This window comes from Cyclopterus lumpus, chromosome 18, assembly GCF_009769545.1.
Source record: "Cyclopterus lumpus isolate fCycLum1 chromosome 18, fCycLum1.pri, whole genome shotgun sequence".
NCBI lineage: Eukaryota > Metazoa > Chordata > Actinopteri > Perciformes > Cyclopteridae > Cyclopterus > Cyclopterus lumpus.
Window position 1 is genome coordinate 11165905 of NC_046983.1, and position 16340 is coordinate 11182244.

At 40.7% G+C, this 16340-nt stretch overlaps 2 protein-coding genes across 5 annotated transcripts; both read right to left on the reverse strand.

The window, feature by feature from the left end:
* Positions 1-378: 378 nt before the first annotated feature.
* Positions 379-6723, reverse strand: LOC117747901 (serine/threonine-protein kinase ppk4-like). 4 transcript variants are annotated; one of them, XM_034557399.1, is made up of 7 exons: positions 6258-6415; positions 3348-5271; positions 3064-3227; positions 2756-2979; positions 2022-2151; positions 1836-1936; positions 379-1496 (listed from the first exon to the last, which is right to left on the reverse strand). In XM_034557399.1, exons 2-7 carry the CDS (start codon positions 5251-5253, stop codon positions 1277-1279), a joined length of 2745 nt encoding a protein of 914 aa, XP_034413290.1. In that variant the 5' UTR covers positions 5254-5271; positions 6258-6415; the 3' UTR covers positions 379-1276. The 4 variants fall into 4 exon arrangements, with proteins under 4 accessions (XP_034413290.1, XP_034413293.1, XP_034413291.1 ...); XM_034557400.1 differs by having other exon boundaries at positions 1414-1503; positions 6258-6716; XM_034557402.1 differs by lacking the exon at positions 3348-5271 and having other exon boundaries at positions 6258-6410.
* A 4512-nt stretch (positions 6724-11235) lies between these two features.
* lgi2a (leucine-rich repeat LGI family, member 2a) lies at positions 11236-15029 on the reverse strand. The gene is made up of 8 exons (XM_034557193.1): positions 14746-15029; positions 14461-14532; positions 13671-13742; positions 13158-13229; positions 12831-12902; positions 12507-12676; positions 12154-12318; positions 11236-12053 (listed from the first exon to the last, which is right to left on the reverse strand). The coding sequence occupies exons 1-8, from the start codon at positions 15027-15029 to the stop codon at positions 11236-11238; spliced, it is 1725 nt and encodes a 574-aa protein (XP_034413084.1).
* Positions 15030-16340: the final 1311 nt, after the last annotated feature.

Genomic DNA, 16340 nt, shown 5'->3' on the forward strand with positions numbered 1-16340 from the left:
CAGTTTGTGAGGGATTGCACAATCTGAGATGAATAGATTAATTGATGTTAACTATATACTCAAGACATTGTTTCCTAGAAATTAAGAAGTTTCATTGCAGGCTTAAATTGGTACAAATAGTTGCACCAACAGGTTTTTCTATTATTACCATGAAGGTGTGTAGAATATTAAAAAGGAACAGCTGTATTATGTGTTTGTCTGCAAAATTGGGAATGGTAAGAAGCCTGATACATTTTAATGTAACATTCAAATAGTAATAGCTGTGAAGACAAAATATTCCAACTTGTCTTTAAGTAATCAAGATAAAACAGTAATTGAGAGGGGAGACTTGACCTTCAACTAAGGTTGTGCTATAGTCACAAACATCATGAAAACATCTCACAATGTTACACATTTATTTTGATACCCTTACAGCACATGTTGAGACACATTCAATCTGCTTAAAACAAAACCATGTCATCATGTTGTAAAGCTTGCATGTTCCATTATGTTTTCATTTATTTGCAATAACATTCACTTAATGAGCAGACACGCTTTTAGACTTCCGAGTTTGTTCAGTTTAAAAATTTTAAAAGGTGGCAAATGACAACAAAAATGTTACAGGACGTGCAAAGATTAGTTTAGGTTGTTGTGGGGCAAACATGTAGTGGCATTGCAGGCCATGCTTTATGTATCTAAACAAAGAATAACATAGAAGTAGGTATGTGTTTTGTCATGATTTTTTCAGTGTGTATAAACCTTAATTTGTGATCTAACTAGCAACTACAAACATCTGAAAATGTAACAACATCAAAGTAGGATAGTTCCTTAGAAGGAGAATGGTCAACTAAAATATATAACATAATATAAAAAGAAAAGGTCCCTTAAAATTGTACGACAGTCTTATTTTATAATCTACTTTATGTTGCTGTCACTTTTTGTAAAATAGTTACTGTGTATAATAGACATGTCACATTAGGAAAAATACAACATAATAAAATGAAAGATGGATGCTTTCCATTTAGCTGCTTCAGTTTCAAGGTCCTTGTATTGTTCGGGACGTCTCACTGTGTCACACTGGCATGGCTTACTGGAAACCAAGCCATTGCTAATGATATTAATAACACCTGTGCTTTTCCTTCTATTATAAGTCTGACAATGTCAGGTGTGAAAAATACCTATTGGACTTCCTTTCTGTGCGTTTTTTTTGCCAAATTCTTCCTACGGGCCATGGGCTAGACACCATGACGACTAGAAAGTACAACATCAGAGTCCTTCAGCCTTTTGGATTTAAACTTCACTTCAAGTCTCCGGGTTGAGACTCTTGAACAGGGACACCCAGATGCTCATCAGGCCGTATTGACAGCTTGGTAAAGCTGTTGCTGATGTCTTCTCTTTGAAACATTTCCTTGAAGGGGGACTCTAAATTCCACCCTTCGGTCTTGGCCAACTTGAAAGCACATCCAAAGAGATCAGGAAATAGCTTCAACACATTCACTTCAGCGGCCTCGGTGGGACTGAAAACAAAAAAATTAAATGTTATATTTCATTTTGGTATATTTTCTAATCAGATTTAGTGTCATAATATTACTTTCTGAATTTAACTAAGTACATACTTGGCTTGTTTATTTGATTAAATTGTTATTTAGGGTGGTTATAGGTGCATCGTATCATCAAGCAGTGCAATGGTATGTGAAGAAAATTACATTGTTTTATAAGACTTTAGAATTTTAAAAAGACTGACAAACAAAACTCGCTGAAGAAAATAATGCAAGTAAATATTATGCAAGTGTTGATGGATTATGAAGAACTGATTTTTAGGGACATTTTAAGGCCCTGCATCCCTTTTCACTTACTAGTGGTCATTGAGGTTCCGTATGAAGCGCAGTAATCCCAGTGTGTTGTCAGGGTAGGCTTTGTTTTTGCCATCCATCTTCTCGACCAACTCGGATGGAAACTGCAACACCAGCAAACATCATATCATGTAGTCATACATTTGATTCAGGAACACAAAAGTTACATTTGGTATATGTTGTAGTTACTTTTGTTTTCCACTGTCTGAAGGATCCATCTGGGGCCCATGTGTCCAATGAACTAAGTAGTTCCTGGTCAGCCTTTCGACAGTTTTTCGCCTCATCCGTGTTGCCAACCTTTATCAGGTATTGAACTCTCCTGAAAAATGGTTTAGTTTAGGATATATGAATTGTAAAATGAACAGAACTACTCACGTTACTGGGCGCAGTTGTCTAATCACAGCTAGCCAAGACAGGCCTGGAATGCTTTAGATTCAGCAGCATGCATGACTGATCTTTAGAAACACAACTTCACAACTATTAGGAATTTATTTTAAAGTACGATGTAAGCTACACGCATTTCAATCCAAACCAAATGACCATACTGTTAGCTACAATATTATGCATGGTCCAAAGGTTTGAAAAGCCCTATTCATGACTGGCATCTACTGTGTCAGAGTTGGTCATGGATGATACCATAGCATAGTTTAAGCTACCATGAACAGTTCTGTTCATACAGAGGATGAATCCTAGTTGCATTAGGTATGAATCCTGAACCAAAAGTGACAATTCATGTCTGGGCTAGATGAAAAGTCCTACGATCACCAATCATCAGGATACATTTCCTTGGAATCATGAATATTTGGACCAAATGATGTAAAGATATTTAACACTCTGGACCAAAGTAGTAGCACAAACAAATGACTGACAATGTCCTCCCACCGAAAAACCAAAATCAACTCAATCAGCGTTTCATTTTTTACTTTTCAGGGTTCCAGAAGAAGGGATGACTCAAGCTTTCTTCCACTTGAGGTCTGTTCTTTGGTTTTTCATCGATCATCCACTCAATGAGATCCTTCGCCACCACGTCTTGAACGTGGTCCAAAGTGTACTTCCCATCATGAATGTTGCTCTCACATTTATAGGATTTGTCCCCAAAAGGATGGTGTCCTCCAGAGAGGATGTAATAACTGAGCATTCCGGCCACCTAAAGAATTAACAGAACATTTGAGCAATTAAGGAGTTTAAACAAAACAAATTGTCAGTAAGTTTGTAAAGGAGATAACCCAACCTGAATATCAGTGCTTGACTTGTATGGTATGTCTCCTTCATCTGCTAAAGTCTCCTTAGCCATCCAGCATTTGGTTCCTGCACTGCTTGTGCAATAAGTTGTTTGACCTTTGTCAAGCCGTCTACTTATGCCAAAATCAGCCAGTCTGGCCCTCCCCTGAACATCTGTAGGACAAATCCGGTGGACAAACTCTATTATGCATGATATTTATACATTTAAATATTGTTTTCTAAATTAAGAAGATAGTGAATTTAACCATTGTATTCTATTCTAACTTGTTTTACCGATCAGAACATTCTGTGGCTTGAGATCCCGGTGGAGAATTTGAGGATTTTGACAATGAAGCACCTTTAAACTCTCGAGGACTTGAAAGACAAGTTTCTTCATCAGCAGATCATCATCTTTATCTTGGATGTATTCTTCCAGGGTATATTCACAAAGTTGAAGACCAAGATATCCAAAGTTATGATCCTCCGCTGCATCAACATATCGCACAATGGATTGATGATCGAGCTCTGGAAGTCGTAGAATTCCCTCCTCATTCTTCAGCACTTCATAGTTGCATTTAGACATTCTCTTAATGGCAACTTCAGTGCCATCATCTCTCAGCCCCAAGTAGACTTCAGTGCCATTACTACCCACCGCTATGCGGAAATTTGCATCATTCACATATTTCATGCTTCCAATTCTGTTTGTTTCCCTTTCGCCCAGCAGCTTCTCTAATTGTGCTCTCCACCTCTTGCTGGTTTGTTGCCATTTCGGTGTTATTGAAGACACAGCGTTGCTGAAGGGAAACGGCTTCACATTCGAAGTTGACTCCTCAATAGGAGCTGCTTTTAGATCAGTTAAGGCAACGTCATCATTTGGCTCTTCTTGCTTTTCCGACTTTCCCTTTTTCTTCTTCTTCCTCTTCTTCTTACTGGGTCCAGGCAACGCTGCAGAGTCCACACATTCCATGTTTGGTTTGCTGAAATGATTGTTCAGTCGTCTAAGCGCTTCTTTCAGCTTGTCATTCATTTTCATATCTGCAGATGTCAGTACGCTCTCAGGGACTGAAGTGATCCCCGCCGATGTAAAGAAGGTGGCTGCGTGTTGAACTGAAAGTAAACTTGCAAATATGCCATATGTGTAGACTCTAATGTCAGAGGAGTGCTGGTCCTTTACAAAAGGAGCAACTGTTTTGCATAACGTCTCAATAAAGTTGGGGCCCCAGCTTTCTTTGCCGTTTGTTTTCCTTGTTATCACATATAGTGTTTGCAGAACAGCATGACATACAACAGTATTCTCCTTTATTAAGCAACGCTGTAGTTGAGGGATTATAGCTAGTGCTTGCTCATTTGGTATATCTTCCATTGTACAGAATACTGCATGCAAACTATCAATGGCCCTCTTTATATTTGCCTGAGTAATGTTTGGAAAGCGTTGGACTGCATCTGCAATGTAGGAGTTCCGTTTTTCAGTGTCTTTCAGCCAATTAACACTTCCCTGCCGGTATTTTTCTTCATTTTTCCCAGTTGCATTAAAAAGTATTTCAATCATGGTCAGATGGTTCCGGGGATCCTCCAACATCATGTGACTGTCAAATGTTGTGAACACTTCTTCAGGGGATCCCTCTTGTACAGCAATTTCCAAATCAATAAAGTATCTAATTTTGGAGCACAATCGTTCTCCTTTCGATGCAAGCGTATGAATCATCTGAGATATCTTTCTATTGTGAATATATTCAGGATCAGTGGGGGGTAACAATGTTACCAGTGCCCCAGCCGAAAGGAGCACTTTAAAGACATCCTTCCTGTCATTGATGGCAGCAGTTTGCAACGGTGTTAATGGCGTAAAGGGATTCCATACATTTGGTTCAGCTTTTGCTTTAAGCAGTTTCTCCACAAAAAGAACAGGTGCTTTGGATAGTGAGACATAATGCAAAGGTGTCAAGCCGGTTTGGGATGCCCTGTTTGGGTCAACGCCTTGTTGCAAAAGGAAAGTGAAAATATCCCTGTTGTGATATACAACAGCAGCAATCAGTGGGGTTAAACAGTCATTCCACTCTTTGCATGGGTACACTTGATTGATGTTGTTGACATTAAGTATTTGCTTGAGCTTCTTGAGGTTTTTGTTGATAATATGCTGTATTATAGGATGCGTTTCCGTTACGGGGACTTGGACGATCTGAAATGTTGACGAAAACTCCATTTCTGTGCTTCATAGGAACTGTAAAAAAAAGAATTACATTCTGATGTTACTTTGGTGCCATTTGACAAGCAGCCAAAAGCTATAGAATTCCAGGCTACAGGGTTGACGAGACTTGCTGTGAGAGGGGTTAGGCCTCTTTCATTTTCGTTTCTTATTTATTCATTCTTTTAGAAAGTTATCTCTGAACGTTCTCTGGTTTGATAACAATATTGATACGCTCAGCTGAGTGCCTTCATTTGTTACAGTGCGTTTACAGTCATATGCTTCAGAAGGTAAAAGATCTTGCTCTTGGTTTTGCCTTATTCGACATATGCTCTGCTTGTTCTAATTTCCCATTTCTGTGCTTCATAGGAACTGTAAAAAAAAGAATTACATTCTGATGTTACTTTGGTGCCATTTGACAAGCAGCCAAAAGCTATAGAATTCCAGGTTCATTACATTTATTTAATTTTGTAGTGTGATTGGTCAGTGCTTTGAGAAGCTTTAATGCAATTCGATTGACCACCACTGTATCTAGGCAGGTACAGATGGTGAACAATTCAAACTAAATGAGAAACCATCTACATGGCTGCAAACCCAACCGTACAACATAGGGTGCCATTTATCACCAAGGGAGTGGTTCAGAAACCCTTCAGCCAAGTACCGACATGTATTATGTCATGTGTTTCGACCTGCTGGTCCACAAAGGGTGCGACACCTTGCACTCACTGACTGTTTTAGACTTTGAACTTTCTCATTTAGGTTTCAAACCGGAACTGAACTTTGAAGTTGCACAGCTGTGAATGACTATTAATAATTATTTAACTTAACCAACAATTAAATATTGTGTTAATCGACAAACTGACATAATGAACAATCATAAGAATGGATTTAGAAAAAAGAGAAGGGCTTTTGTTTGTGCTTCTCCTAAACTAGCAGACAGATTAATTAAATAAAATCATTTAATTCATTACAAAATACAGTTTTATGGTAACTGTTAGAGAATTATATGAAAATGTACTTACAATGTGGTTGTAGAGTGTCCGCTGCAGAAGGAATTCTAGCCAACAAAAGTTAACATGCTGTGATGTTTCCTGTTTTTCTGTCTGGTACTCTGACACTGAAACTCTGACACCCAGATTCTGTTTCTCTGTGTTGCTCCTCCCATTAACAGCTACAGGGTTGACGAGACTTGCTGTGAGAGGGGTTAGGCCTCTTTCATTTTCGTTTCTTATTTATTCATTCTTTTAGAAAGTTATCTCTGACCGTTCTCTGGTTTTCAAGTCACCAAAGTCCAAAAGAGTTGATAACAATATTGATACGCTCAGCTGAGTGCCTTCATTTGTTACAGTGCGTTTACAGTCATATGCTTCAGAAGGTAAAATATCTTGCTCTTGGTTTTGCCTTATTCGACATATGCTCTGCTTGTTCTTATTGGTGAAGGTTTGACACCGAACACAACTGAACACCAGTCAAGGATAAGACAGCAAGTACAGACTAGTACAGCAAGCCGATCTATAAAAGAAATTAAAGTGATTGAAGGTAGCGTTTGTGCATTAATAGTACAGGCGTTTATATAGCATTCATATTTGTTCTGGTATACTACCATTATTATAGAAAGCAAAATAACAAACTGCATATTCATTTGCTAGATTAATTCAAATGGCGCTTCACTGCAGTCCACTGCTCCTTAATAACTAATGATGGGTCAAATGCAGAGAAGAATTTCCCCACGGGGATCATTAAAAGTGTACATTTCATTTTTTATTTTCATGATTGATTGAAACGCATTGTCCTGCTGCTCCTGAACGCATCATCTCTCTCTTCCGGTTACCAGCTAGCGATGGCTTCCTGCTCTTCCTCTCGCTCGGAGTGTCTCATGTATAGCTATTCCTCTGCCTCCCTTAATGATAACGGTACATGCAACACGTGTAGTTAATTTGCTAGGTTGGAGGCAGTTCTAAGTGGGTTAGATGCACGGCTCCCCACCATCGAAGCTCAGATGTTAGCTACATCCGTTAGCTTGCCTCCACCCGTAGCTTCTGCTAGCTGTTCGCTAGCAGCCGGATAGCTGGGTAACTACTCGAAGGAATAATAAGTCTAAACAGAAGCCCACTGTGCACCTCTACCCTCTTCACGTTTCTAACCGGTTCTCCCCACTCAGCTACACACCCGCTGAGAAACCCACTCTGGTTATCGGCAGCCCCATAGTCAGAAACGTGAAGATAGCGAAGCCACGGACCAGTCATATGCATCCCGGGGGCCAGAGCGGGCGACTTTGAATCTTGTTTAAAGCTGCTGGCTAAAGATAAACGTAAATACAGTAAGATTGTAATACACGCCGGCGGTGTGTATTTATGCCAAGACTATGTCGGACTCCCTAATTTTCTCTGGCCCTCTTCCCAATTTGGTCAATGACGACATGTATATTTTTCATTTTATATTCATATTACGTTAGATAACTGGCAGACTTTCTGGGGGAAACCTAATCTGATGAGGAGAGACGCCATTCATCCCACTTTGGATGGAGCAGGTCTCATTTCTGCTAACATGACCAAGTTAGTTAACGGACATAATCCATGACCCAGGGTTCAGATCAGGAAGCAGACGTAGAGTTGTAGTCTCACATCCTTCTGTGTACTTCCACTAGAGCAGTTACCCACCCTTATCTCTATAGAGACGGTGTCTGTCCCACGGCCACTTCAATTAATTAAATCAAAAGTAACCAGAAGAGGAGTCATACAAAATAACCTCATAAAGGTTAACAACACTAGTGCAACAGTGTAACAAAAAAGGAGAATTAAATGTGGACTCCTAAATATTTGATCTCTGTCATCTGAAGCTGTATTAGTACATGATGTGATATCAGACAATCACATTGATTTATTGTGTCTTACTGAAACCTGGCCATGTACCACATTCCTTCAAAGTAGCTGTAATTAAACCTCTCCTGAAGAAGCCCACTCTTAATCCAGAGGTGTTCGCTAACTACAGACCAATCTCTAACATTCCCTTTCTCTCTAAGATCCTTGATGGCATTGCCCTGGCATCCAACACCACTGTAAAGAATCTCGGTGTTGTCTTTGACCGAGACTTGTCCTTTAACTCCCACGTTAAGCAAATCTCAAGGATTGCATTTTTTCCATCTACGTAACATTTAAAAAAACAGGAACATCTTGTCTCAAAAAGATACAGAAAAGCTGGTTCACTCGTGTATTACTTCTAGACTAGATTATTGCAATTCCTTATTATCAGGCTGCTCTAATAAGTCTTAAGTCCCTCCAGTTGATCCAGAATGCTGCAGCTTGTATACTCACAACAACTATGAAAAGAGATCACATTACTCCTGTACTTAGCTGCTCTGCACTGGCTCCCTGTAAAATCAACAATCACATTTAAAATTCTTCTCCTCACCTACAAAGCCTTGATTGGTGATGCACCATCATATCTTAAGGAGCTTGTAGTACCATATTGCACCACTAGAGAGCTGCGCTCACTAAATGCGGGGCTACTCGTGATTCCTAGAGTCCTAAAAAGTAGGATGGGAGCCAGAGCCTTCAGTTATCAAGATCCTCTTTTATGCAACCAGCTTCCACTTTCAGTCCGGGAGGCAGACACAGTCACCTCATTCAAGAATAGACTTAAGACTTTCCTGTTTGATAGTGCTTATAGTTAGGGCTGAATCAGGTTTGACCTGGTCCAGCCCCGAGATATGCTGCTATAGGCTTATAGGCTGCTGGGGGATGTTTTAGGATACACTGAGCACCTATCTCCTCTTTTCTCTCTCCTTATGGATGAATTTACAACTCTCCATCGCACATTATTAACTCTGTTTCCTCCCCGGAGTCTTTGTGACTTCACGTCTCATAGGGTCCATTGGACCTGGCTGTGTCTGAAGCCTCCTGCCTGGTGGGTCGGCCTCCTGCCTTGGCCCTACTGATGAGCCCCACCCCTCCTCTCTACCTCCTTCTGTCTCATGGATTGTGGAGGTCTGGATCATGGTTCATGCCTACTAACGTAATTTGTGATATTAGGCTATAAAAGTAACTGAATTGAATTGAAATGTAACCAAGGCAAAGTAAAGAGGCTACTGGGGCCTCAATGGTAGACACTGGGGTTAGAATCATTAGGAAAACTAAATCAAAAGTTTGACATGGGTTCCCTACAGAGTGGTAACACAAACATACAGAGACTAGGGAGCGCCACCAGCTCACCACCCTGTATGTCTAGTAGGAGCATCAAAAAGAAGGGAACGGGTTTAAGGGCTTAGAAACAACATTGCCCGAACCATCCAGCTTATAGCTCGGTCGAGTATGAATCCATGCCTCCTCAGTGGGAGATCAACTCCCCATTGCCCTAAAAATAATGTAGAGGCAAAACTGATAAATAGTGTTTTAAAAATTGTTCATGATGGCCAGCTTTAAAACATATCTTCCATGAGGAAAGCCTGTTCCATATTAATTGTTGCAGCTTTAGGATCCCAGTGGCCTTTTGTTAAAGCAATGATGAAACACTTCTTACAATCATACTTTTACACATTTATTTTGATTTACAGTATATTTTGAGAGTAACATTCAATATGCTTAAAATAAAATAATACAAAAGAATCTGCATGTTTTAAAGCTTGCATATTCAATTATGTTTTTCATTATTTGCAATACCATTCACTTAATGAGTAGAAGTACTTTTAGACTTCAGAGTTTGTTAGGTTCATCTAGAATTTGTTAAACACCCTCTTTTGAATGTCATGCACTTGCAAGCTGTTATTTTATTGTAAGTGCAGAGTTCTGTTCAGGTTTGTGTGTGATAAACAGGTTTTATGTACTTGTAAGTTAACATATTAGTAAGAACAGAACGACAGATGGAAAAAGCCTCTCAAATTGAATATATTTACATTAACATTTTGTTTCCTTCATTTTTTCGACAAACAAATGATGTCCTTTTATCAAATAATTTGTTTTAGTCCACTGGCTGCTGCGGTGAGGAGCCTATTTCTAGTTATAGTCTAAAAAAAGAAAAGTTGAAATATGTCAGTTGTCCAAGAACTGGTTATTTTTTTCTAACTTATGAGCAGGTTTACTTTCCACTGACATCCCCTCAACACTAAATGGATGGAAAGGCTTCCATCTGCTTTGCCACCTATAGTACCTCAAAAGTAAAAAGTAATTTAATTCTCGTGTTTGTCTAAAAAGGCATCAGCTATATACTTTCCTGAATATTTCACCTCCTAAAACAAAAAAAACACTCCTTAAGTGTCTACTGTACGCAATACAATCTATAGCACCTACAGTAACATTTTCCACTCACTCTATGGATTGGGGTCTCGGCAAAGGTAATTAAAGGTTTGTGCTTTCAAGACATTCCCTGTATGGAAAAAAGCAAAGGGGTGTGACACTTTATCACGGCCAGATGGGGGCACTGTGAGCACAGAACCCAGAACCCCAGTGCTGATAAGGCCACAATCTGCACATTACCACACAGTATGAGGACAGGCGGTAAGTTGCACATAGATAAGCAACCACACCTTTTACATTCCCAAAAAAAAGAGAATAAAAAAAAACTAGTAAAACTATTTTTCTTTCAGGTACTGGTGTATATTTTTGGGGGGTATAAAACCTTTAGCACAGGGAATACTAAACCGAAAGATATATCCAAATAGATAAAATTATATTTTGAATACACCCTCAGGAATGTGAGCTGGAGTTTTAGGAGAATACCAGCCTCCCCTCAGTCTTTGTGAAATGGTCGGGTCTCTGAAAGTCATGAGAGACCATGAGAACAGATATTAAAACAAGGCCATTGAGAAATAGTCAGGAAACCTTAAAATACAAAAAGGATTCCAAATACCACTTGTCCCAGCTCTTATCTGTGACAGAAACATATGGAAGAATTGATATTTGACAGTACATTAAGTCTGCCCTGGTCCTTTTTTTTTTTTTTTCACAAATATATCTTTTTAGTGGAAGACGTTCGATTGCACAAGGGGCAATAAAGCACAGCCCCTCACAAGCTCAAGTCAACGATGATGTGCTCAAAGATCTGTGTGTTTCCCTTGAAGCTAGAGGTGAAGATGAAGTCCCTGCGGTCAGTGAGGACCACAGTGAAGGAGCGCGGCGCCTGGATGTACACCTCCTTGAAGCGGTCAAAGAGTTTGTTCTCATCATCCCACAGGTAGATCTGCGAGAAGGTGTAATCACTTCCCAGGGCCAGGTAGTAGCGGCCTTTGAAAGAAAATGGCTGGAGAATCATGGAGCCTCGTGAGGGCAAGGCCTGGAGCTCTGCAAACTGTTTGGCACCCCAACGTAGAATTTTGGAGTCACCGATATAGCGCGTCATAGCCAGGTAGAGTTCCTCCTTGATACGGAAGTGCTTTACGGCCACAACATCCTCCATGTTGGGGATCTCGCCCTGCAGGACAAACTTCTGGTTGCTCCGGCTCCACTGGTAGATCACAGGCACCTGTGAGCGGCTCGCCAAAATAAGGTGGGCCTTCCCATCCAAGTCCAAAAACTCTGCATCTGTGTCGCGGTACCACTCATGCAGGGACTGGTATGAATAAAAGCCCTTATCGTTCCACTTGTAGAGCGTTGACAGGCCTGCTTTGGAGCTGTCTGCAATCAAAAAGAACCAGTCAGAGCCAATCTGGAAGGCCTCGATGTCATTGGGCTTGGAGATCTTGGACACCTCAATGTCCTGGAACTTGCTGAACCTGCTTTGGTCCTCATCAAACTTGTAGATGTGAGAACCACCAAAGAGCTGAGCCACAATGACAAACACCTGGTCCTGGATGACAACTGACTTGCAACCCACAATGGACTGACCTAGAAGGCAGGGGAAAGCAAATAAACAGGCCAATTGTACACAAGAGGGTAAACACTCAACCAGGGTATTATGAGACAGCTTGCGGAAGCATTGCCGTACCTGTGATGTTATCGTAAGTCCTGAAGTTCATTTCTATGTGGTCCCATTGGAAAACCATACAGCTCTCGGCGCTGGGAGCAGCAATAGTCACATAGACGTCGTTCTTATAGCTGAATGTGTCAACAGACAGAGACTCAGATGCCACGGACTGATGGAGGACGAAATCTGTGGAAAGGCACACTCCGAATTGAAATTATCCCGGGAAAAAAAAGTAGAATAAGTAGCCACATTATATCTGGGATAAACTAAGAAAACTAAACTTGTTTGTTTTCCTAACACTTCTTTGGATGACCCGATTGAGTCGCATTATACTGATGATAGAGACTAGGCCAGCTGGCTCAGGTGTTTCTCACCCGTTGAGATGCATTCATTGTGCAGGCTGGTCATATCATTGAGCCGCTTGTCCTTCATGTCCTCCGGCCCGGCACACACAACATCGGACACTGTGGCATTGGTGTTCTTCAGCCACGTCATCAGCCACTTGGCACGGCAGTCACACTCAAAGGCATTGCCTCGCAGGTCCCTGCAGAAGAGGAGTACTGTAAGTCATTGCAGAGAAGACGACAAGCTAGAAGGCGCCTTAGAAGATTAAAAAGAAAGAGGAAGAAGATATGCACGGGACCCAGGATACCTTTTTTTACACAGATCGTGAAGTTATAACTAAAAGACTAACTTACAGCTCTATCAATGAGTCCAAGTCAATGAAGAGGTCCCTGGGCAAGGCTTTGATGTTGTTGTTTGCCAAAGACCTAGAGAAATAACAGCACTGAATCAATACAGGAAATGGCACTAATTAAGATTTTTAAAACTCATTTACAAGAAAATGGAAAAGATGATATTGTGGAGGTCAAAATAATATTTTAAAAAGTTAACCTTCATCCTAATAAAATAAAAACAGTGAATCGCCTAATATTGTCAAGGAGCTCCTTTTAAAAATAAATATGACAAATTAGACATTTTAACAGTGTTTGGTAAGAATGTTGAATATTGGTGTTGGAACATACAAGTGAGTCAAGTCCCTGAGTCCTCTGAAGGCATATTTGGCTGCAGTTTCCATCTTATTACTCTCAATGAACCTGTGGAAGATAACAACAACAATGCATGTTGGATTGAGTGATGAGCTGGTGGTGAAAGAAAATTAAGTCATATACATTTATTGGAAAAGTTCAGTTCATTCTTGAGGATTGTAAAACATTCTAATAAAAACATATTATCCAAAATGGCTATAGTGCCAGCAACAACACTGACACGATTTGTAATATTCTTGCAAAATCTTTTATAGAACAAATTGAACCACTAGAGGGCGTACAGTTGATACTTTCCTGCCTCATTCACTTTTTGAAAGACCAACATCCAACCACATACATTAACCTCATGCCCATAAATGCACTAGAAGACCATTTCATTAAGTTAGATTGAAGTGTGCATTTTATTAAAGTTACAACTGATTAAATTAATGTGGAGAACATTTTTTAGTAATTACTTAAAATTAAAAAAAATAGAAGTGTAGAACTTACAGATATTCCAGATGTGAAAGACCTGAGAATGCATCATCCCTTACAGTTGTGAGAGAATTGGAATTCAAAAGCCTGTAACGAATAATAAAATACACATGTATCAAAAACAATGTACCATTTTAAGCCTCTGGCTGATAAAACAGATGCAATTTCTCAGATAATTATTTCACATTCAAGTAGCAAAATAGAGCCAACGGGGGAATGCTGATAAAAAAGAAAATCAGTTGCACTCTCACCACATGTATCTAGCTGCAAATCATCACGTGTTATGACTAGTTAAATGCTCTCCATCTGCCACGCCTTTGTTTCTGCTGGCATCACTAGTGGAGTAACAACGTAGATGTATGGCCTCTGGTAAGTACAACACTGCTCACTGAAAGCTCAGGACTAGATTTCCATTATTCATTTCCAGGTGTCCTTTTAAACCCTTCCCTGCTGATTGCTTTAACATGCACCAAACAGACTTTGCTTTACTGTATCTAATGCACAACAGACAGCTAGTTACTGTACATGCATACAAGTCTTAATTAAGTCATGCTATTTACATGCCAAGATGATAGGTTATTATATCTGTGTAACAAGGGTTTGTTGTGTGTATTGCAGCGTTGGACTTTCAGGTCTCTGCCATCTTATAGGCTGCACGGTCTGATGCGTGTGTCATGTTCATCACACACATTAAAGATCAAAGTTTTAATTTGCATAGTTTTTGTCCTAAAAACGCCTTTTTAAAAAGGGTCAACTCCCAGAACCTCATAACACAGTTCATCATATGATGTTGAAGTGCTCTTACAGGAGCTGGAGGGATGGCATGTGAGCGAACATCGCCTCTCTGACCTCGGAGAAAGTCCCATTGACGAGACTCCTGAAAGGAAGAAGCAGCAACGATGAACAGAAAGCCACCGACATGCAAATCAGATGCTGAAAAGTGATCAATCAAGAGAAAGGGACTGCATCGGCTTATTAATATGGTGTACGGTATGCAAAAAGACACAGCTAGGGACCACCGGAATGGAATCAAATAAGCCTCCATTGCTGCGTATTAAAACGTGCATGTTTCGTATGTAGAGCTACTCACAAAGAACTGATGTCGTTGGGGCTAATCCTCGGGACGTTGGAGGACCCCACGCAAATGATGGACTCCCTGGAGCAGCTGCATGTTGAAGGACATCGGAAAACCTTCTTGAAATGGCCCGGTTGAGACAGGAAGCAGAGCGACACACAAAACAGTGCCCAGATCTGGAGAGTTGGCAGCATCTTTCGTGCCGGGCTCGCATGTGTGAGGGTTTTTTCTTCTTCTTCTTCTTCTGAGAGCACCGATGGAGGAGGCAGATGGCACCGCGCGTTTACACCCTGCACCATGAAATGCTGCACTGGCTCCCTGACATCAGCAAATCAGCTGCAGCTCCCCTCCGTCCACTTTAATTATTTATTAAGTCAGAGCCCCACTCGGAGAACTGTTTGGTTAAACCACCGCGCACCATACATCGAAATCAAATGGGAGTTCTATAGGCTGCCGCAGATGTGCGGGTAACCTGAACGTCGCACACATCGTTAGTGTTGCATTCACGGACGCATTAACAAACACATATAGAGTTGGCGTGCATGTAGTTTCGTTATAATGTGAGGTACACAGCGTGTCATACATTTATAGACTTCCAAAATACATTTCCAATGACGTCAGTTATTCACACATGTACATTTTTGTTAACAATTCTATCTCTGGCAGTGTTTTACACATTTATAATATAAAAAAAGGGCGTCATATGAAAGTTTCTTTGTGAAAACGTTTGGCAGTGATATGCCGTTTATGAGGGACGTTGTACCTACAGTGAGCTGCACAGTACGGGACCCCTCCTTCATACAGAGGCGCATAACTGCAGCACCATGGACAGCGCCTCTGCTCAGCTGTAGGGCTTTTAAAGCAAATCCCATGGCTGTCTGATTGGCTGCACGTATGCAGACTGCAGCATGTACAGTATTAAAAACAATATGACAATATGTTGGTCTCTATATACCAGCCAGGTGTAATGTTCCTACTGGTACCAGTCTGGTAATCCATGACCCTATTGGTAGTCCGTTAATCTTTGGCCCTGTTTGTGCCACACTCCGTCATCACTGAACTGTACCTGGCAGCTGCTGAAAGCCAGGAGAGAAGGGCCGTTTGTCATTCAGCAGCCTCCCCGGGGTGCTTAGACTTATGATTGAGTGTGTGGAGTACAGATTAGGGAGACATGTTTATTTAAGTCAGTCTATTCGGGCGAGGAGGGATGGAGTTAAACAATCATTTGGGTTGAAGGGAAAACAAATGTCTTTTACTATTTTAAGATCAAGAGATACGTATACGTTCTAATGATAAACCAACTCACTTGGGTCACGATGAGGCCTCGTCTCACCGTAATCAATGCCATTTGATTTCCCTGAGCCGTTTCCGTATTGGAATGCTTGACACTGATCACAAGTTTCTCAGCGGCAGCCCTTTTTTAATGTACACACTGCAGCAGACTTGATCAATATACTGGGGAGTTCCTTTCAAATTGGCAAGCACAAAAAAGTGAGTCTGACTCTCTCGATCCCCACAGTATTGCTGCAACCTCAGCAAAGAACGTGGGAACCCATCAACAGGAACTGGAGAGGGAAGAGAACACGACGTTTGCACAACAGCTCTGCACA

What these genes read in the sequence shown, in the direction of transcription:
- LOC117747901 (XM_034557399.1), bottom strand. Translation starts at nt 5,253, where the DNA reads ATGGAGTTTTCGTCAACATTTCAGATCGTCCAAGTCCCCGTAACGGAA. An exon ending in AGTCAAGCACTGATATTCAG is followed by an intron (nt 2,980 to 3,063) that starts GTTGGGTTATCT and finishes TTAATTCTTTAG; the next exon opens with GTGGCCGGAATGCTCAGTTA. An exon ending in TTCTTCTGGAACCCTGAAAA is followed by an intron (nt 2,152 to 2,755) that starts GTAAAAAATGAA and finishes ACCATTTTTCAG; the next exon opens with GAGAGTTCAATACCTGATAA.
- lgi2a (XM_034557193.1), bottom strand. Translation starts at nt 15,029, where the DNA reads ATGGTGCAGGGTGTAAACGCGCGGTGCCATCTGCCTCCTCCATCGGTG. An exon ending in TTGGACTCATTGATAGAGCT is followed by an intron (nt 12,677 to 12,830) that starts GTAAGTTAGTCT and finishes CCTCTTCTGCAG; the next exon opens with GGACCTGCGAGGCAATGCCT. An exon ending in GACTTACGATAACATCACAG is followed by an intron (nt 12,054 to 12,153) that starts GTACGGCAATGC and finishes CCTGCCTTCTAG; the next exon opens with GTCAGTCCATTGTGGGTTGC.